This window comes from Hydra vulgaris, chromosome 02 (assembly GCF_038396675.1).
Source record: "Hydra vulgaris chromosome 02, alternate assembly HydraT2T_AEP".
Lineage (NCBI taxonomy): Eukaryota > Metazoa > Cnidaria > Hydrozoa > Anthoathecata > Hydridae > Hydra > Hydra vulgaris.
In genome coordinates this window covers 35,533,849-35,557,679 of record NC_088921.1, presented here as the reverse complement: position 1 = coordinate 35,557,679, position 23,831 = coordinate 35,533,849, and the positions used below count along the sequence as shown (strand labels likewise).

General features: G+C 25.5%; 2 protein-coding genes and 1 long non-coding RNA gene across 4 annotated transcripts in view; 2 read left to right on the top strand and 1 right to left on the bottom strand.

Moving 5' to 3' along the window:
• The window catches only part of LOC136076902 (uncharacterized), a 38,835-nt gene extending 27,718 nt beyond the window's left edge, over positions 1-11,117 (bottom strand). Inside the window, exons 1-2 of the mRNA XM_065790727.1 lie at positions 10,976-11,117; positions 10,497-10,517 (exon numbers count right to left, since the gene is read on the bottom strand). The gene's annotated coding sequence lies outside the window, so the exon portion shown is untranslated. The remainder of the gene's footprint in view (positions 1-10,496; positions 10,518-10,975) is intronic.
• The window catches only part of LOC101241624 (uncharacterized), a 35,512-nt gene extending 16,483 nt beyond the window's left edge, over positions 1-19,029 (top strand). For both annotated transcript variants that reach the window (XM_065790725.1, XM_065790724.1), the window contains exons 4-6: positions 1,324-1,456; positions 7,735-7,873; positions 18,559-19,029. In XM_065790725.1, the coding sequence (XP_065646797.1) occupies positions 1,324-1,456; positions 7,735-7,873; positions 18,559-18,647 (361 nt within the window). In that variant the 3' untranslated portion in view covers positions 18,648-19,029. The remainder of the gene's footprint in view (positions 1-1,323; positions 1,457-7,734; positions 7,874-18,558) is intronic.
• Positions 1,473-2,840, top strand: LOC136076903 (uncharacterized). Its single transcript, XR_010636670.1, has 3 exons — positions 1,473-1,711; positions 1,869-2,246; positions 2,432-2,840. It is a non-coding gene; the product is annotated as an uncharacterized LOC136076903 (long non-coding RNA).
• Positions 19,030-23,831: the final 4,802 nt, after the last annotated feature.

Sequence of the window (23,831 nt, the reverse complement as noted above, 5' to 3'; positions counted from 1 at the left end):
TCTTACAAAAGTGAACTCCAGAACTCTCTTCTATTCTCTCTAAACAATTAAATAAATGCTTGACTGAATATTGTTTTCCTGCCTGGTGGAAAATGGCATCTGTGGTTCCATTTTTCAAATACTCTGGAGAATGTTCTGACCCCCCCCAACTTCTCTCTATTATTAACAAAGTATTATTAGCAAGAGTCAACAGTTTTCTAACATCTCAGCTTGAATCTAACTTACTCTCTGGTAATAAATATGGTTTTCAATCTTCTCATTCTGTCATTGAGGTACCCTAAAGAAAAACCTCAAGGTTTTTCTTTAGGGTACCTCAAGGTTCTAGCTCTGTTTTTTTTTTCTTATTTATATTAATTATTGCCCTGACAATCTTTCATCTTAAGTGGCTCTATTTGCTGACAACTCAACTTTATACTCCCATCATGACAAAAGTCTTCTATTTCTGATCACTTAGAACGTGCAGCTGATCTTGAATCTAATCTCACTTCTGTAACAGATTGGAGCTTGGGAATTTTAACTCCAACAAAACTCATATATATATGTGTGTGTGTATATATATATATATATATATATATATATATATATATATATATATATATATATATATATATATATATATATATATATATATATTTGAGTCAGTTTTGTTGTGGCTATGTTTTATTGCATCAAACCAATGCAAAAAAGTACTGGCTGATGCTTAAGTGATAAACTATTTTATTCTCAGATGACTAAATTTTTTATTTTATCTCATAAGTTAAGTTTTAGTGAAAATTTTTAATAATGTCGTTAATAAATCAAAGTTTTAAGTTTTGAATTGTCAAAATGATAAAGTTCTTTCTTGTCCTAAAGTCTATATTAGAAACTGGATGCAAAAACATTTTTAAATTATTAATTAAGACAATGAATATGATGACTGATGCAACTATTTACACATTAATTTATGTGTTCTTTTATATTGCAATGGTAAAGAACACAGTGTCATTCTAAAATTAATTTTAATTTTTTAATGAATAAAAATTAGAGTTTTTGTTTTGTTCTTTAATTTTGTATAAAAAATTTATTATGTAAAATCTTACACTTGTTTATCATTACAACATGCAATTTAATTTTTGATCTTTTATTTCCTTTCTGAGATTTTAAAAAGTAAAAATTTATAGTTGACTATATTATTATATATTGATATATTATTAGTAGTAAAAATTTAAAGTCATTCATACCTAAATTTATATATTCTACTTTTATTTTACATTTCATTTAAATTTATATTATATATAAATATTTTTCAAAATACAAAATCTCCTAAGTTCATTTTTTTTAAAGGACAAACTGCCATACTTATGGAACAAGATTTTATCGTAAATTATTTCCAAGACCTTTGTTCGTACCCAATACAAGTGAAATCTATTTTGAGAAAACTGTGCTTTTTCTTCAGAATGGTTTTACATATGAAAATGTAAGTTGAGTAGGCTGAGAGGTCATCCATAAATTTTGTTTAAAAACATTTTAACATCTGTTTTGTAAAATATAATATACTTAATTTAAAAATATATTTTTGTATTATATAATTTCTGTATTTTTTTCTGCTTTTTTGTTTATTATTTATTTTAACCCACCAATGTTATATAGTTAAAAGTAAAAAATTTAATTCACAATGAGTGGTATAAAGACATGAAAAAAAAGGCAAGCACAAAAGAGTCTGATTTTGTAGGTAATATATACAATTCTATTATTTAATGTCATCTCGGAAAATATTTTCTTATATGACAAAGTATTTGTAATAACATCTATAGAATTATGTTAAACAATAAGTAACTTTTTTTAAAATCTTTTATAATAATAATATAATGATAATATTTTATTTACAGGAAAGTGAAGAGACTTTATGGCATCTGAGCTACTAACATTTGGCGCTGTTCTTTTTAAAGCTATACTGATTAACGAGTTATCAAAAATAAAAATCAATCTGTTGGACGAGAGACAAAAATCTATCCATTTGATGAGATTAAAAGTTGGAAAATAATTATAAAAAACTCTGACTTTTTATCTCTGGTTATTTTACAGAAAAATTCATTGACAGAAAAATCAAAAAAGAATATAATAATGTTTAGAATATTTGATAAATAAAACAAAAAGAAAGAAATTAACAACAAAGATTCAAGCCTTCCCAGGAAATGTGTGGGGTTTTTTGTCTTGTATGTCAGTGCATGAGTATTTTGTTTTTGACAACTTGGTCACGGCCATTAGTAAGTTTTATTATATTAGGTGTTGCTGAAAAAACTTTTTTCCACCATGTCTAATATAATAAGTTCAAAATCAAAGTAAGCAAAACTAACAAAATAGGAAATTAAAATAAATTTAAATAGAAAAAAACAATTAAAAATTATTAAATTAACTAATTTGTCTACTGTATTTATTTTTGTTTCTTTAGAGTGGTTGTTTTTTTGAATAATGAAATTGTATAAGGCAAAGCAAGCAAAAAGAGCAGTTTCCAAAAAAAAAGTTGGGAAGAGGTGGAATTTGAACCAATTGGACATTCCATGTATGAAGTAAGCGCCTTCTCCAAATAAGCTAAACGTACATATCCTTATGTTCATAAAGTATTATTCAATATAATTATATAATAAAAATGGAGGCAGAATATAAACTTGTTAAACATTAAATTTATACAAATATATTTTTCAAACAGATAGCAATTTATATTTTTGCTTTTACTTTTAAAAAAAAAAAAATAATAAAATATTTAAAATATCATTATTTTTAAATCTCGACTTCGAATTTTTTTTTTTTTTGCTTTGTCTTAACCAATTTTGTTTCTGAAAATAACAACCACTCTAAAGAAACAAAAATAAAAACAGTACACAAATTGTTTAAATTAATTAATTTTTGAATTGAATTGAATTAATTTGAATTGAATTGAATTTTGAATTGAATTAATTTTTAATAATTTTTTTCTATTTAAACTTATTTTAATTTCCTAATTTGTTATTTTGCTTTCTTTGTTTTTGAAACTTAGTTTCTTCTGCAACGCACAATATAAAAAATTTTTGCAAACAGCTGTAACCAAGTTGTTAAAAATAAAAAACTCATGCATAGTCATACAAGACAAAAAACCAAACGCGTTTCCTGGGAAGCCTGTACATGTGCAATACTTTTGTGAACGAAAATTTTACATCAACTGTAAATTTTAGCAATTATTGTCCCGATAGAATTGAATTTTTATTAATTGCAGAGAAAAGACGTCTAAAGAAAGCCAAGTTGTGTTAGGATCAAAAAATTATTCTGACATTACCAGGAAATGAAGAAACAGTTGAGCAAAGTATTATAAAAAAAAGAACACAATCTGAAGAAGTTCAAAAACAAAAAAAGGAATAGGCAGAGGTGGAAAAAGTTTTTTACTCAAGTAAAAGTGCTGTTATTTGAGTGAAATTTTACTCAAGTGCAAGTAAACATTACCGGTCAAAAAATTTACTCAAGTAAATGTAAAAAGTAGCTCAAAAAATGTAATTAAAAGTTACTGCGTTACTTTTTCAACAGCTTTTTAATTCTTCTTTTAAAATTATTTTCAAAATTTTTCTTTAAAACTCAAATAAGAAAGATTAAAATACTAAATGTCAGTAGTGCACGTGTTTGATGTCTTCATAAAGTGTCGTCCATATACGTTTATGTCCATTTTCATAATTTTGTTTACAACTGTTGTTTATAAACAGTTATATTTGTTTGTTGTTTATATTTTTCAAAGTATTACAGAATAATTGCTTCAATGCGTACAAATAAGCAGAAGATATTAAATTTTTGCTCCAAAAATATTAGATTTTTGCTCCAAAGATATTAGATTTTTACTCCAAAGATATTAAATTTTTGATAAAAGTATATTTTAAATAACTTCATTAATAATAAGTTAGTAAAGTGACGTGGATTTCACTATCTATTCTATCACAACTTTATAAAGCCGTTAACCCAGCTGAATTAATTTAGTAGTTAATTAGAAGTTATTTTAAAAAGTCATTTCCAATTTGATTTAAATTGAAATTACCATAGTCGAGTGTACAAATATCAATTGAGGGTTTATGTTTGGCTAGGCACTCTATTAATCAAAAGAATGTTCTTTCTAGATTTAAAACTAAAAAAAATTTGCCTCACAAAATTTAATGGCCTTGCCCCTTATTATAATTCGTCACAAAATCGCTAACTCCTACCCTCTCCCTTACTCTCTCACGTTGCATAATTTGTGAACAACCCCTAACTTCACTTAACAAAAAAAACTTCTTAATTAATTAATGTGAGTAAATGTAGTTCGTTACTTTCCACCTCTGGAAATAGTAGGCATTTAAAAAAAAATTTATGACAAGTTTTAAAAAAATGTAAAGATAAAAAAAAGATGTTTTAATATTTATGATGTTCTAATTACATTGAACAAATTAATTACACGCAGTAAATAAGGATTTTAAAGTAAACTATAAACACACAGTAAATTTTAAATTAAATTATAGTTATATAAAGATCCAAAATATTTGCTGAAATATTATGATATATAAATATATATAAATATTATATTATATAAATATAAAGTTTCAAACACTACTTCTGCAATTGATTTAAGGTTTTTAATAATTTGCTAAAATATTTTCCAGAATTAGCTGTTTTCTTAATGCTTCACAAAAACAAAATGTATAAAGCCATAGTTACAGTAGAACCAGTAGTACAGTAGAGCCAGAGGTAAAGTTACTGTAGTGTGCAAATGTTTACCAAATTGTTATTGAGTTTTTGTTACATAATTTTTCACAAACTTTCTCAATTGAGTTAAAAATAATAGTATAAAATAAAAAATAATAATAGTTTCAGTAATACAAAAATATATTGAAGAAATAATAACAAAATATATAATTAATACTTGTTAGATATGTACTCGAATAAAAATTTATTAATTTGATTTCTATTGAGAAGAAAGTTGTGAAAAGAAAGATATTTAGTTAAAAAAAAAATTTTTTGTTATTTAATCTTTAATTTATCTTTTTTTTTTTTATTATTATTTTTTTAGATAAATGACATTGATTGGTCCCAGTTAGAAATACATTGATTTGTTACAGTGAAAGTTGTATTGATTGGTCACAGTTAGAAATACATAGATGTTTTATGGAGATTTTTGCCATATTTGACAGTGTTGAAAAAAGAAATGTGCAAATTACTGTTTTCAGTATTTTGAGTGTTATATATACAGCCCTTGGAATTAGGAAAATTGAGGTCGGCAATAAATTGCTGACCTTAAATTGTTAGAGGTCCGCATCAGGTCAGCAAAAAAATTTGACACAAGGAAGTTTACCATATAACATACTACCAAGTTTGGCAATTTTTTGCTGACCTTAAACTTGTTTAGGTTTGCGTTGTCAAATGCTGACCCTAATAATAAATTCAGTTTTGATATTTAGAGAAATACAGTTAATATTTAAACAATGACACAAATAATAGAGATCTGAATTAACTTTTTTGCAAAGCCGCATGAGTGATTTATGTTTCTCAGCATGTTTTCATTTATTTAGCATCAAATGCTAATGGTTTTTGTAATTAATTTTTATTTCAAAGCTCAACTATTTTATTCATTTACTTTTGCATTAAAAGTAAATACGAAAAAAAAAAGTTAAATTTTTATTAACTTTTATAATTTATAATTTTTTTAATTTTAATTAAGAAATTGAAATGACATAAAGAACATTTAGTAAAATTTTTAGCTGATTCAAGCTTGTGTAAAGTTATGCTTTAAACTAAAAATAGTTTGGTGTTTTAAAACTTTTACATGCTACTGTATGTCAGAATGTAAGACTACAGGGAGAAGCATGTTACATTCATTCAACTTGGATGTAACATCCCTTAATATTTATTTCCTCCACTCACACCTAGGCTTTTTTTTTCTAAAGTTGCAGAGCTGTTAGTGATGAAAAAAAGCCACTTTGGCTTTATTTTGCCAGTGTAAACTGACTTACACAAGTGTGGAATCAGGTAATATATATATATATATATATATATATATATATATATATATATATATATATATATATATATATATATATATATATATATATATATATATATATATATATATATATATATGTGTATATATATATATATATATATATATATATATATATATATATATATATATATATATATATATATATATATATATATATATATAAGTGATATAAAACAAGAAAAATCTTTGCAATAAAAATGCAATATTAGTTATGCTTTTTAATATTTGAAAATTGCACTTAACAGCCTTAAAACTGAAAATCAAATATTACCAGTTTAATAAAATATGTTATGAATGTCCATAAAACTAATAGTTATCCACCTCAGCTACTTATTCTGAAGAAATCAGATTTCTATAAATGATGGTATTTTTAAGGGATATTTGACAAGTTAAGTTTTTTTATTGAAAAATATTGATTATTATGGTGATTGTGTTCAAATTGCTGAATTTTGTTAATTTAAATTAAGATAAAAAAGTAAGCTTATATTTGGTATTAACATTTTGATAACTAAAAATGTGAAACCAATTTAAACCTCTTTAAAAAAATCATAGATACAAAAAGCAAAATAGATTTGGTATTTCCAAATTTATATATTGTGTTAGCAATATTTTATATTAAAACACTTTGCAAATATGATATATAAATTTGGATATGTTATATAAATTGTCATTTAACAGTTAAAAACAAAAAAAAGTTAAAAAAACTACCAGGATTGACAAATGCAGATTTTGCAATAAACGTGTTCATATTAAAGAAAATGTTAAAAAGTTGAAAATAACGGTTTGTAAAAAAAAGTAAATAAATTTTATATGAATAAAATTAATTAATAAATGTATAATAATAAAAACTAATCTGTTGTTCAACTTTGACTGAAACTTGTTTTTTATGTTGAAACTTGTCTTTTTCATTTTACTCTGTATCTCTGAGTCTTTATAATATACACCGCAATCTACAGACTTGATCTTTTATTTTAAGTCTGTTTAATTTGTAAAAATTCAGTATGTGGTATAATGTAGACTTTTGACAAGAAATCTAAAAATTCTTATTTTTTATTTCATTTTTTATTCAACTCAAAGTGGCCAAGAGGTGCCTGGCTCCTTCGTTGCCGCAATCGCGAATATATAATTTTAATGAAGTATAAATACTTATGTGATAAAGTGTAATAACGCATATGATTTTAAATGTAGCTAAATACAATAATTTAAATTTTTAAAAATTAATTAAAAAAACTATTTTTTATTAGGGCAATTAAAGGCCCAATAGTTCTCAGTTCTACACACTATTTTTTCTCAATTTTTATCTAATTTTAGACATTTATGAATCGAGTCAACTCAATTACAATTACTTTCTAAAATACAAAACAATATTTTAAAATCAATACAATAGAAAAAGTTTAAAATAACTTTACCAATGCACTTACAAGAATTAAAGATATATATAAGCACAACTAACAAAATGTGTTATTAAAGGCTGTGAGTCCAAGAGTTTAAATATGCATTAACCATGATTCTAATTAGCTTTAGCCAATCGTAGCAAACGCTTATTAACTCTAAATAATCCAAAGTAACAGAATTTAAACAAACGCTTTTAGTGTTTAGGCAAGAGTATGAATGTAAGAATGGTAGAAAACTTTTTTTTTCTTTGTCTGAAAGAGTGTCAAAACAAAGTCAACATTGTAAGAATTTTAGAACTTTTATTTCAGCCTGACATTAATCAAGATGGAATTACATTCATAGTTCAAGTAAGTGGCCAATCAAATTTTAAAATGTCTTCACCTGACATGTGTCATAGCAATTGTACATCACAAGAACTTTTGGTTCAACTCAACAAAGGAGATATTTGTAAGTTTATTTTTAAAATGTTTTTTTTTATAAGACTTTTTAACAGTTTACATTCATTATTATTTGTTAGCATGATTTCTATTTAGTTTGAAAAAAAGTGATCTTTTGTTAGTTAAAAGTTAAATACTTTTAATGAAGTGATAAATCTTATGGTAACCGACTTACAATATCTCTTAACCCCTTAAGGACCAGGCCCGAGATATCTTGGGTCATGCTATATGGTCTAAAAAAACCGAATGCGAGATAACTCAGGCAGTCACATATTTTACGTTTCATTATGTATTAGCCTGAAATAATTTGTGAAAATAATCTTATAACAATATTATTATATTAAATCAACTAAGAATCAATCAAATCAATAATATTTAGATTTATAACAGACTTTTTTTTTTATTCTTAATATGTCAATATCTAAGTTTTAAGCATTAAAAAAAAATTGTTTTTTTTGGCGCATTTATTTGAAAAAATATCGGTTCTTAAGGGGTTAATGGTTGCCTATAATCTTTGCTTTGTTTGCTCAGATATTTTACCAATATAAGGGTGTTTAAAATAGTTTGTTAGGTCTTCAGACAGTAATGGAATATAAAAAATCTTAAAGTAAAAATAGTGGGTTCTTATTTAAAAGCATCTTCACTCAAAAAAAAAGTTCACTAATTATAGTGATGAATGTTTTTTTAACTTCAGATCATGCCTGTAACAAATTAGAACTAAAAGGTAAAGAAAGTGTTGCCTTGAAACAATAAAAATATTTTTTATAAAAAATTTCAAATTTCCAAGCTAATATTTTTTACAAAACAGGCATAAAACTATTTAATTCTAGCATGGCTTGTAGTCAAATAAACTTTTCTAACAGCTGTTTTATCATAATTTCAATAAGATTTAATATGCTGATATATGTGACTGAAACAATTGTTTTCTAATTTTCAAGGTCAATTTTTAATGATTTTTTTTTTCAGTTTCAAGATCAAAAATTTTTTTGTTGATAACAAGTAAAAGTTAACAAACAAAGGAAGAAGGGGGGGAGGGGGGGTCATAAAAAGCTTAAGGGGGGGGGGGGGTTGATCATATTGGACTTTTAAATAAGCCAAAAAACTATATCAACAAAATTGATTAATATCTAATTGTACCAAAGTATGTAACAAAATAAACAAAATATTTTTTTAACACATTTATTTAGATATAAACAAAACATAAAATTGTCAATTTTGTTTGTGAGTTAACATAAGATTTACATAAATATTAAAATATTTGCATACACTTTCCTTCACATTTTCTTACATAAGTGCTAAAAAACTTTTTCTCGTTAATAACTTCTGAATTTTGAATTTATAAAATTAATGTCTAATTTATAAAATTATGAAAATAAATAGTTCTTAGATAAATTTACCGTCTTTTGCTCAATAAGTAGTTATAAATAAGTTATATTAATTTTGTTTGTTTGCAATTAGTATACCTCAGCGGCATAATTTGTTAGCGTTCTGAGCTACTGCTCCTAGAGTTAGGTGCACCACGATGGTTTAAACTGCTCTTTAAATCTTTTATTTAACTTTAAAATTTTAATATACAAAGCAAACTAATTTAAGCCAAAAAGACTTGTTATTGTTAGAAAAGTAATTAACTAATATATATACTTATACTAACTTAACACTTACCCTGACGCAAACTCAACATAACTGTAAAATACTGTAAAAAAAACTTAAAAATTTAAAATAATTTCTTTATACTTACATAATTAGATATTTACATTTTATGATATGTAAAGGATATTTACATATCTTTTATACATTTTTCTTAACATTTTCTTGTAGGAAATTGCTAAAAGGCTTTTTCTTGGATTTAATTACTGTTATAAGATGTTATTAAGAGATATTTTAAATATATTAAGATATGTTATTAAGAGATATTTTAAATATATTAGGATATGTTATTAAGAGGTTTTATCTAAGAAAAAGGACATCATATATATAAACTGGAAATCAATATTGTATTATAATATTAAACAAAATATAATATTAAATGAAATATGATATTAAATAAAATTAGATAAATAAAATAAAAAATTAAAAAAATATAATAATTTATTAAAATTCAGAACAATAAAACCAATTTAAAAATAAAAATTCATAAATTTTTATACAGGATTGATTCTCCAGCTGTGCTAACCTTGTTACTAAAGAGAAAGCAAACATTATCTCTTAGTATGCAGCATATGATTTTAAAATAGATTTAATCAAGAGTCATTTAAACAATTAAACATGAGTCATGTCAATATGACAAAACTTAAAAAGTTCAACAAACAACAAATTAAAATAAAGATCTAATTTAAAAATAATAGAATCATGTGATTATCCATTACTGTGGCACTAAAAATATAAATACAGTTTACAGCATTGCTATTTAATTGTTAATGTTTTACATAAACAAATTTCTTTTAACATAAACAAACAAACAAAATGTGGTATATTCGTTTGATTGTTGTGACATATTAGTATATATATATAATACCAATTCAACTATAAATATAGAAATAACAGAATTATAATATAACCCCATCTTTATATTAACAACAAATAATTTCTTTACTTAGTTATTAAGTTCAACAGACACAAACAAAAAAACTTACTATTTGGCTGTGGCTGCACGACTATAAAGATGAAAATAATAAAATAACACCATAATTATATTACCAACAAATAATCTTTTTATTATCAAGTTCAACAGACACAAACAAATAAACAAAAAACCTTACTATCTGGTTTTGGCTACACAACTATAATAAAATAAAGTATAACACTATCTTAATAATCTCTTGTTAATAATTACAAATTATGTAAATGTAAAAACTCTTTTTTGCATTGACAAACAGTAGTGGTGTAGTGGTAGAGCGCTCGCTTCATAAGCGAGAGGTTCGGAGTTCGATCCCCACCATGTCCCTGGTAGTACCGCGCTCAACTCCGCGCAGCGGCCTTGTTCGTCAAGGTTCGTGTTTCGGAGTTAAAGAGTTGAGAGAGGGTTATAACCACAATTAAGTAGCCTCCTCATCTGTAGTGGTCTTCTGGGCCTTGGGGAGGTGAAATGACAAAAAAAAAATTTTAATCTTACCATGCTCTTGTGATTCCACTAAAAAAAAAATTGTGATTCCACTTTAAAAAAAACAACCAATTAAGTTTCTTATTAAGAAAAAAATAAAACAAATTGTTATCAACATCATCAAATCTGATATCTGTTTAAACAATTTAAACAGATATCAGTTGATGTAGAAAATGACTGAATTGTATTAAAACAAAAAGATGGTTTAGCTCGGTGTAAAAAAAGCACAACGGGGCGCTATTATTAAACTGCTCATTATTGAAAAAAAATAAACACACTATGTGTGTGTATATATATATATATATATATATATATATATATATATATATATATATATATATATATATATATATATATATATATATATATATATATATATATATATATATATCAGGCCTTGTTAAGAAGCGCTACGCAGCTCGCATTTTGCTTGCGAAAAAGCGATTTGCCTACGCGTTCAGCAGTTTTGCGCTACGCAAAAACTTATATCTTTTAGAATATTTATATTATCTTTTGATTGTTGTTAACGTGACGTAACGTAACATTTATTCAGAAAAAATAAAGTCATTTTAACCGCAATTGTAAAAGCATTTTAACCGCAATTGTAAAGTAATAGATTTTTTGTTAAAGAAACAGTTTGTTTCATAATTTTTTTTGTTGTTGTTAAAAATTAGTTGAAAAAAACAAAGTGTTTTAAGTTTTATCTTTAAGGAATTAAATATATAAATTCCTTTTAAATATAAAAATTATTTTTAGTCATAATTAGATGAAAAAATGCACGATTTATTTTGATGTAAATATTTTATTAATAAGATATTTTGTTTATTGTTAATTCAATAACGTAAAGTTTTAATGACGTTCATTTAATTTATGAAAATAAATTATGATCACGAATATGTTTTCGGTAACTGATAAATAACAAAAAAAACTTTATTGTTTAAAAACATTATTAAAAAGAGTTCACAAATTAAATAAGAAAAAATGTATTAACAGTTAATAAAATAACCAAAAACCAAATATAAAATCATAAGAAAATAAACAAATATTTTATGTTTCATGAAAAAAATATTTTTTTCAAAATAAAATTTAGTTCATATTTGAAAAAAATGATAAAAATGATTTTTTTAATAAGAACTTAGATTTTATTTGTAACTTTTGTTATAGTGAGAAAAAAACAAACTGTTTGTATGATTTGTAACGCGTTAATAAAATAACTTTAATTACAATGCGGTACTTGAAAAGACGCTAGTGACGCAATATAACTTCTAACGATGCAAAATATATTTGCTGAGTTGAGTTACTTAGAAATGCGTTACGCGTTTTTGCTACGCAGCGAAATCTCGTAACAAGGCCTGTATCTAGTGTGTAAAAACTTCATCAGAGCTGAAAGTTTTTACTTGCAGCAGACTAAAACAGTCTTTGATAAATTTCTGAACTTTGTCTCCGCATAAAACTGTTATTTGACCTAAAGTCTGATTTAAAACCATAGTTAGATTTATTTCATTAAATAATTTAACATAATATTAAACTAACTGGAATTTTTTTAATGCTGGAACACTCCAATGAGCAACTACTTATCTTCCATCTATATATAGATAAAAACATTGCGTATATGGCATTATCTGGGCCACTTAAGCAGAAACTAAAAATAATGCATTGATGCAATTTTCAACTGTATAACTATTTTTTTTATTGCTGACATCAAAATTCTACAAAAAACAGAGTGTTTTCATTAAAACCTACTTCATTAACCTCATTTTGCAGTGTGTTTAACTAATTTTTTACTATTTCTTGAGTGCAAGAAGCAACTTCAAGTAATGAAATATTGCCAACAGCTCTGATGCTAAACTTATAACCTCATCTGTTCATGAAAAGCTTGTACCATTCTTTACCTGGTGTATCGTTGGTTCAATACTTTACTGCCTAATCTTAAAGAATGACCATCAGATAGGACAATAACACAATGCGCTAAGAAGTGTACTGTGATTATGAGATTTGGAATTAAAGGTCAAATCTGCTTAAATTTATTACTTATAAAACAGGAATTATGAAAAATCAAAGCAAAAAAAAGGTGTTAACTGACAGTAATGTAACTGAAATAGTTTTGACCCTGTCAAATTGTTCCATTAGTTGTTGTTAGCTTGCTGTTTCTGTTTCCTTAGCAGTTTCATAAAATCTCATTCTAAATTTCAAAAATTTATTATAATTTCACTGAGGACAAATAAAATTATAAAAATAAAGATCCTCAATTTTTTTTTCAGGAGTTGCCTCGATTAATTAATAGAGTTATCATAAAAATTTGGCTAGATTTTTAAAACGCTTTAATTGTATTGTGCTTCTGCTTTATAAAAATTATAAATCAAAGGATTTGAATGGTCTACTCAAATACTATCGTTTACCAAGATCAGAAAGTGTAAAAAAAAAACGTGAAGTTGTTTAAAACAAGTTTATAAAAAGAGAGATAAAATGCAAACAATTAGCCAGACATTATTATTCCAGTTTAAAAATAAGAAAAAAGATGCAAAAAAAACTGACTCGCCAACCAGTTGTAATTTTATGTTTTCTATGATCGTGCCACTCTTTTGTGTTTTGTTCTATGCCTATGTAATTATTACCATAAGGTTACTAAGCCATAAGGTTACTAAGGTCAATATTTACAATACCATTATTAAAAAGCTCTCCTTTAATGACAAATATGCTGAGCCTTTTAAACCATCATAAGTGCTTCGTACATTGGTATTTTCAGTATTAAACTAGTGACACTTTTAGTATTATTTTTAAAAGTGTTATTTTTTCTTTAAGTATTATTACCATTTGAACCATCTGTGAGTTTATTGATATAGAATTCAATGTTTTCAATTTTAGTGTTATCTATGTGAAATATATTTCGATCAAATAATAGGGTATTAAAATAAATATAATTTGAAAAAACTAAAACAGTATTGTTTAGTTTTTTTTAATAACAAATTTACCATCTTTACTTTTTTCCCTACATCAAATTAATTTTGAAACCAGGCTTCTGAAAGCAGGCTTCTGAAACCAGGCTTCTGAAACCAGGCTTCTGAAACCAGGCTACTGAAACCAGGCTTCTGAAACCAGGCTTCTGAAACGAATTTGGCTAATGAAACATGATTTTCATATTAATCAAACTAAGACAAATAGACTAGAAGACATATAAAGAACTTGGAAAAAAACATATATATGAAAATCAAATTAAAGTTTATATAGAAACAAATTAAAATTTATCAGTTAAAGTAATATAATCATCTTGTTATATTTTCACCCTGACCAAGTTGTTAGGACATGGATTACTACAATTAAACTTGACAATGACACCTAACAGACATCATTTGGTGGCCAACTGAAGTTTTAAAATAGACCATGAGGGTGCATCATGGTTACAAAGAGTCTACTACAAATTACATTCAGGACCGGTGCAAGTAGGTGTCATGTGGGGGGTGGTGGATGGTGGCATTACAATCTTTGTTGACTTAAAAAAAAAAGGGTCCTTTAAAACTTGCTGACTGCCTTGTCTAAAAGGGTCAAATTTGCCAACTAAATGCACAAAAAATTTATTGATGGGGAGTGTCACAACCCCCCCCCCACACACACACACACACACACACACACCCTTTGCGCCAGCCTTAATTACATTTGTAGTAATATCTTTGTTTTACAAAGATATTACTAAAGTTACCTTAATAGTAATATCTTTGTAACCATGGCTACACAACAAAAGAAATCATTTAGATTTCATATAACCACCACATCAGATACTGCTTCTTTTGATCTTTCAAAACTAATTTCAAAACTTGAAATAAGTGGTATCTTCAAGCCCCTGGAACAGCTTTTTCCATACCAAATTTTTCGGTTAGTTGTTGTTGCCTTGTTGTTTCTTTGGCCATTTTATAAAATGTGATTGTGCTTATATCAGTGATAAAAAAAGAAAAGCATATTAATAACTGTCAATTTTTGGTTTTCCAGTGATTTTTGTAAACTTACACTTGCAGTTGTTATCTTAACGGTACCACCTGTACCATCAAAAGGAGAGTTTTAAAGGCTGATACCAAATATTATTAGTTAATTTTTGACAACAGCTAAAGGATATGGTTAAAACTGTTTCCATTACATTGCTCTCAAGCTGCTTTTTTTTCCTTAATTTTTTTTGTTTCTGTATTAGAAAAGAAAAGAAAAAAATTTGAGCTGAGGAAATCCAAACACAAGCATTTTTTTTTCAAAAAAAAAAATCTACTTAAAATTTTTTTTTTGTTTGGAAACAGTATTACAATTACTTTTGATTACAATTACTTTACTCAGGCTTAAAATACATAAAAACATTTTGATACATAAAAACATGATACATAAATTTGATACATAAAAACATAGATAAAAACATTTTGATAGCATCTTAGCGTTGGATATCTGAAAAAACAACATACACATTGATTAGAAAAACACAAACCAATTTTTTGGTTTGTGTTTTTCTAATTAATGAAAAACATTTGATTAGCAAATCGAATCGATTCGCAGGGCCCTAATATATATATATATATATATATATATATATATATATATATATATATATATATATATATATATATATATATATATATATATATATATATATATATATCAGGCCTTGTTACGAGATTTCGCTGCGTAGCGAAAACGCGTAACGCATTTCTAAGTAACTCAACTCAGCAAATATATTTTGCATCGTTAGAAGTTATATTGCGTCACTAGCGTCTTTTCAAGTACCGCATTGTAATTAAAGTTATTTTATTAACGCGTTACAAATCATACAAACAGTTTGTTTTTTTCTCACTATAACAAAAGTTACAAATAAAATCTAAGTTCTTATTAAAAAAATCATTTTTATCATTTTTTTCAAATATGAACTAAATTTTATTTTGAAAAAAATATTTTTTTCATGAAACGTAAAATATTTGTTTATTTTCTTATGATTTTATATTTGGTTTTTGGTTATTTTATTAACTGTTAATACATTTTTTCTTATTTAATTTGTGAACTCTTTTTAATAATGTTTTTAAACAATAAAGTTTTTTTTATTATTTATCAGTTACCGAAAACATATTCGTGATCATAATTTATTTTCATAAATTAAATGAACGGCATTAAAACTTTACGTTATTGAATTAACAATAAACAAAATATCTTATTAATAAAATATTTACATCAAAATAAATCGTGCATTTTTTCATCTAATTATGACTAAAAATAATTTTTATATTTAAAAGGAATTTATATATTTAATTCCTTAAAGATAAAACTTAAAACACTTTGTTTTTTTCAACTAATTTTTAACAACAACAAAAAAAATTATGAAACAAACTGTTTCTTTAACAAAAAATCTATTACTTTACAATTGCGGTTAAAATGCTTTTACAATTGCGGTTAAAATGACTTTATTTTTTCTGAATAAATGTTACGTTACGTCACGTTAACAACAATCAAAAGATAATTTAAATATTCTAAAAGATATAAGTTTTTGCGTAGCGCAAAACTGCTGAACGCGTAGGCAAATCGCTTTTTCGCAAGCAAAATGCGAGCTGCGTAGCGCTTCTTAACAAGGCCTGTAGATAGACACTTTTAGACAGTCATTGGATTTTAAAATATCAATTTGTTTCCATCAATATAATCAATTGGTCAATATTGCAAATTGCTAGTATGTTTGATACATTATTACGTCAATATGAGTCTTTGTCTTTTCAACTAGCAGTGTCTGTACCACCACTAGCACCAGTAACAACACCATCTCAGCCACTGCCTTCTGAATTTACACCAGCTCCAAAATTAGGGTTTGATGGTTTTTTAAAACAGGTTTTTAAAAATTTGTTTTTATAATAAATTTGACACATTTAAAAACCAATTTTTAAATTACAAAAACTGGTTTTTAGTTATAAAAGGGCTAGATTTACCAATAGGCCGACAAGGACACAGTCAAGGGCCTTATTAATTTGGGGCCCCAAAATGGGTTTGAAAAATGTTTGAATTTGCTAGGGTTTTTAAATATTTAAAAAAATTACTTTCATGGTTTGCTAAACAACAATTGTTTATTTAGCAATCATTACAATCTTGCAAATAAAACTTTACAAAGCATTAATAATTGTCCAAAACTCTTTGGACAATTAATAATGTTTTGTAAAATTTTATTTGCACAATCATCACTGCATTATAATTTACTTGAAGATGAATTTACATGAAGGAGTTCTAGAATGAATGTTTATAAAAGCCGTAACACTTATTAGCCGTAACACTTATTAGCCGTAACACTTATTAGCCGTAACACTTGTTAGCCGTAACACTTATTAGCCGTAACACTTATTAGCCGTAACACTTATTAGCCGTAACACTTATTAGCCGTAACACTTATTAGCCGTAACACTTATTAGCCGTAACACTTAACTAAAGAATTGTAGATCATGTAGAGCGAGCAACTCTAAACTTCATAATGGTTCTTCATTCAAAATAGTTTTGCAAAATATTTTTGGTAGCTTTAAAAATTAATTCGGCTTAGAGCCACCAAGGGTGTGAATACGGCCTTAGACATAGCAACTGTTAAGTGGACATTTTATGTTTTTTTAAATCTTATTACCTTAGGAAAAATTAAATGAAATAAATATAAACATTGTTCCCTAATTTAAAATATTTGCTTTTGGAAGCTTTTATCGATCTTTGAAAATTATCTGTAATTCCTTTTTATTATATTATTTTAACTTTGATATCGTTTTTGTTTTTTGTGATTTCATATAAATTAAATAAAATATTTCTTCCTTTTCAATTCTTTTTTCACAAAAATTCGAAAACCTGTTAAAACCGGTTTTTTAGGAATTCGAAAAGGTTTTTAAAAGTAGGTCTTTAAACCCTTTCCAAAATCAACTCCAAAGTTCATTTGTCTGCAACCAATTTTCGATATTGTAGCAACTCAAAACTGCAACAAATGTTATGTATCCAACATGTTGACACAAAAAAATTAAAAAATGGAGAGCTTTTAGGTTCGAAGGGTCTATCAACAACAATAAATTAAAAAAGTGCTGTAAAGTTTAAGGCAAAGCTTTAATAATTCAAAATAGTGAACGGTATCAGTGCAAAAAAATGCAAGGTTTGGCTTATATATATTTATAGTATATAAATTTGTATATACATATGCTATAAATATTTTGTCAAACATGCATACCAAAGCAATATTTAAAAGAACCTCTTATCCATTTACAAGAATAAAAATTAACACTTTTACAAGAATTAGGAAAAAAAATTTATTGTATTTTTTTAAATTGTTAACATTGGTTTTTGTTTTTTAATTAAATGTTCTTCTAATTACAAAGATTTGCATATTTCATTCTTCCCAAATATAAGAATAGAATAAACATTTTTCAAATTTTTTTTTTTTTGATTTGTATATATTAAAATACAGATTAAAATTCTCTATATTTTAAAACAAAAAAAATTATATTTTTATTGCAGAACAATATTTTTTCTTAAGAAATTTAAGTATATATTTAATGTAATATATTTATATACTTAAACTGTTTGTTATTATTATTAATTTTATATATTTTTTTTTTCTTTTTTAGTTATTTATACTCGGAATGAATGGACAACTTCGCTTGTTTCTTCAAGTAAAGAACTGTCAATTATATACATTTCAAAATTCTCAAAATGATTTTAAAACTATATCAGTAGTACTTTATAATTACAATTTTTATTACTAATAAAATATAAAATAATTTTATAATATATTTTTAAGTTGTCTTTTTAGTTATTATAAAAATGCGTTGATAAATTTTTAATAATTTTGAAAATAATTTGATATTTGTTTACAATTAAAATGATCTAAAAATGTATCTCGTATATGTATTTTTTTAAATGAATTTTTTTTTTAATGGAAATCTTTATATATAGTTTTTTAACCGATAATTGCATGTGTATATTTTTGTGTAACCATGTGTATATGCATGTGTATGTGTATATTTTTGTGTAAGTTTAATTTTAAGAGTTATTTGGTTTTAGAATAACAATAACAACAATGATAAAAATCAACACAATCTTTTTGTTATTAACTAAAAGCTCTCACTTATTAAATTGTTAATATTAAATTAAAATGTTAATAAGCATTAGTCCTCGACCATAGTCCTTCCGAATAAAAAAATAATGATAGTGATTAATGCCTTTTTTTTTCTTATTATTTGTTGCAAAATAATTATTAGATAAAATTTTTACTTTCAAAATCTATTTCATAAGTTAGCATGTTTAACTTGTAGAAACTTATAGAAAAAAATTTGAAGTTTTTATCTATATGTACTAGACTGGCACTATAGGTATCTTAATGCAGTCTATGAGGCATGAAACAAGTTAATGGAAAAGTATAAAATGTAAAGAATTTTTATTACAAAAATCTACGAAATTGGAGTTAGTATCTATTCATTTATCATTGTCAAGATTCATCATTGAATTGTGATCAAATTGTCACTTGATGAATAAAATTAATAATATTAGAAAACAAAATCTATTTTTTTCAGTAAAAAGGTTTTTTTATCTTTGTTTTGTTTTCTTTTGCATTAAGTGCAGCTTTTGTTGGTTTGTCGTTGTTATACTGCTAGCTTTATATCTCTTTTTTTAATTCTTTTATTGACCTTTAGAAATCTCTTAAATTAAAAAGAGCTCACAAAATTTATAAATTCAGAATCGTTTGTTTGCCTTGTGCTGAACAGAAACTAGGTTCTTGAACCTTTACTTCTGATAATTTAAAGTAAACTGATCATTAACATTCAACGTTTTCCTAGCGTTTGTTTTATATGTATTTGGATCGAATCTATCAATAATAGCATCAGATAAAAAGTCAGATTCTGAATATACGTTCTTGTGAAAAGAAAATATTCTACTTTTCTGAAATCCTTTTTGAATTTTGGTGATATTTAAAAACTTTTAATACTTGATTTTAACACAATTTATAAAGCACAAAGAATATAATTTTGTAAATAGTTACTGGCACTTCAGGATGAAGCTAATGCTTTGCTGTGTCATAATAAAGTTTGTATGCGGCAAATGAGAGATATCGAAGAGCTGGACTTTAGACATCTCAGCCACACACACACACACACACACATATATATATATATATATATATATATATATATGTATATATGTATATATATGTATATATACATATATATATATACATATATATATATACATATATATATATATACATATATTTATATATATATATACATATATATATATACATATATATAGAAGTTGACTGCGGGTAGATTTGTTTGGATCTCTATATTAAAACCAATCATTATTATAACTCTAAATGTAGAGCCTCCAATGTTACTTATAAATGTATAGTATCCCTCCTTACACTCCAGAAAAAGTTTGTATTAGCCTAGCAGAAGGCCAATGGAAGAAAAGATGGGCTAGCCACAAACACTCATTCACAAACAAAAAGATGAAAAATTCAACCAACCTTTTAAAGTATATATGGCAGATTAAAAAAAAATTAAAAATAACACCCAAATTAACCTGGTCAATAATTAAACAAGTCCCGCCTACAGCAACGTAACAAAAAAATGCTTGCTTTGTTTTCATAAAAAACTTTACATAATATCATACAAACGTACGCAAGAATCATTAAACAAAAAAACAGAAATAATATCTGTGCCGTCACGAAAACAAGTTCTTGCTTGACAACCACGAGCCCAAAGAATAAATAACAAAACCAAACCACGCTCGCAAGTAGTAACAGTTTTATAATTGATTTTGAACGTCACGATGTTTATTAAGAGTATATTTTTAACGAAAAAAACAATGTACTCTTTACCTGATGATTGCTAAACGCGTGAAACTTTTAGTAGTAAAAATTATCTAATTATTTTTATTTAAATAAAAAATCAATTATATAGCTCAGATATCATCAAGCACTCTTGCTGAATTTATATATATATATATATATATATATATATATATATATATATATATATATATATATATATATATATATATATATATATATATATATATATATATATATATATATATGCCAAAAATATCATAGAGTAGCCTCAGGTGTTTTACAAATTATGTATTAAAAAAATTTGTAGAAGTATAACTAAGGCCGGATTAAGGGTCTTGGAGGCTGGGAGCCAAAACAAATTTGGGACCTCATTCCTGAAAAATGTGTTTAAAAATAAATGCAAAAAATACAAGATTACTTTTTTGTTTACAGAGAAGCTTTTCTTACTTTTACATTTGCAAAATCAATTACAAAATCTTGAAATTTTATATTTTTTAACAGTGCTCTTTCAATTGTCATTGAACAAAGAGCATTTAAACAATCGTTTAACATTGAAGAACTGAGATCATTTTTAAGTATTGCCACTTGAAAATGCTCTCTCTACACTACAATTGGTTATGGGAGGGTTAAGAAAAATCAGATATGCTAAAAAACCAAACTTTCTCTCTGCATACTCATTAGCAAAAGCCTTTCTTTCAAGCACATCTTCAACTTGTCTATGATTGGGGGAAAAAATTTATTTTAACTTCCTCACTGCTACTACTTCATTCTCGTTATTTGAATGAAAATAATTTAGAATGTCAAGTTATATATAATATAGAAAATAATATATATGTTAAAAATTGGGAGCCCCCACTGATACCCTAATTTTTAATGGTCGGGCACCTTGGCTCCCAGGAACCTGAGTTAATCTTGGATTGAGTATAACCCATAAAAAAGTTGACTCTAAATGGATATATATCTAGCTTTTTGGCTTCAATGTTTTATTTAATGCAGGGTTTAGACCCCATAGGTTTTCTAAAGCACACTACATTTATGACATGTTTTTTGTTTCAGTTATCTAAAAGTATAGTGTGTATACATTTAAAAAACTTAAATGATTTATAATTTTTCTTTCTTTATCGTAGGTAGTAAAATTACTTCAGCATTTTATACATTTGTACATGAGTTTAAAATTAGTTACGGAAGATATTTTCATATTGTATTTTTGTTTAACCAATTATTTTTACATAATCTTTTTAGAAAAATTCATTAAACAATTAAGTTTTTTCACCTGTAGTTGTTACATTGTTACTTATATGGAGTAGTTTCGTGTATAATGTCTAATTTTTGTATTATTTTTTACCATGGATTCTACTTTGATAACAATAGTGATTTTATTTAAATTAACACTTGATTATTTTGTTCAAAAAACCACTTTTATTGAAATTGAAGTAGCAGGTCAAGTATTTATAGTGAAAAAAGTATTTATAGTGAAACAAAATATTAAGTAATTTAAAATCAGCATAAAAAATTAATTTAGAAAAAGTGGTTAAACTACACAAAATACAAAATAAATCAATTTTGGACCTCCTTAATAATACTTTTATATCGAAAAAAACCTTTGACAAGCGTTTTAAAAATAATAATAATGGAAATAATAATGGAAAAACACTTACATCAGCAAAACATAAAGAAATATTCGAAACACATGAGAATATTATGATGAAAACTTTTGATCGGAGAAAATGGAAATTAACTTAAAACGTTACATTGAAAAACGAAGAGATAAACAGAGCTGTCGAATTCTCCATCTCCAAGAAATTACTTTGTGGTTTTTCTGATGAACGGACGTGATTTTTACAGCGTGGTAACTTAGATTAAAAAAATTTTAAAAAAAAGTTATTAAAATAAATTAAACAATCAAATTCAACAAATAAAAATGGCAGTTACACTAATGGAAATAACAAAGATAATCAAAGATATGTTTGAAGAATTTTAGAAAAAACTGGAAGCGATCCTAAAAAGACAAGAAATTAATTTCGCCAATACATTAAACGTTAATTTAAAAATAACATATTTTTAAATTAACGATTTTTCATATTTCAATTGTCATATTTTTTCCACTTTGTATTGTCATATTTTTTCCACTTTATCAAAACTGGCGTTTTGATAAAGTGGAAAAAATATGACAATACAAAGATTGTTAAAACATCCAATAAAAATGCTAAGATTGTTAAAACATTATTAAAAGATGTCGAAGAATTAAAAAAACAGCCTAAACTTTCATGAAAAATTTATTGAGAAGATAAATACCGCCATAACCACCGTGGAAAAAAATGCAACTAGCAAAAAAGTAAAAGAAAAAAGTGAATTTATATATATTAAAAATAGAGAGAAATAGAGGACACACCGACGAGAAACAATCTAAGAGTTGATGGAATTGAAGAGCTAGTGAACGAAGCCTAGTATAAGAATGAGGTAAAAAAACATAATTTGTTAGAAGAGCATCTTGGTTTAAAAAAAATAAGAGTTGAGCGAACACATTGCACTGGTCTGAGGAACACTAAGAAACCGAAAACTATAGTTCTCAAACTATTGGACTTCAAAAATAAACTTGCAATCTTAAAAAAATTATCAAATTTGAAAGGAAAAATGTTTACATTAACAAAGATTTCTGTGCGGAAACAAACATAACTCGAAAAAAGTTGCATAAAAAAATGAAAGTGGAAACTGCGTCTGGAAAATTTGTCTCTTACGAAAACCCATAGAAGGGTAATTCCGTGTCAAAATAACAACAAAAATTCAAAAAAATAACCCACTATCTCTAAATGACTTAATTTTTGCAACAAAGATACTTAACTATGCTAAAAAGAATTCGCCAAAGTTGTTTTAAACAAATCGGAATATTTTAGAAGTTATGCTAGTTTGAAATTCAAAACTTAATAACATTTTTACTAATCACGCTCCCCTAGCAACGTCCTCAGTAACAAGTAAATGTTGATACATACGTTGTTACCTTAACCATATTATTTCATTATTTGAAATTTTCCACATATTATTAGATGC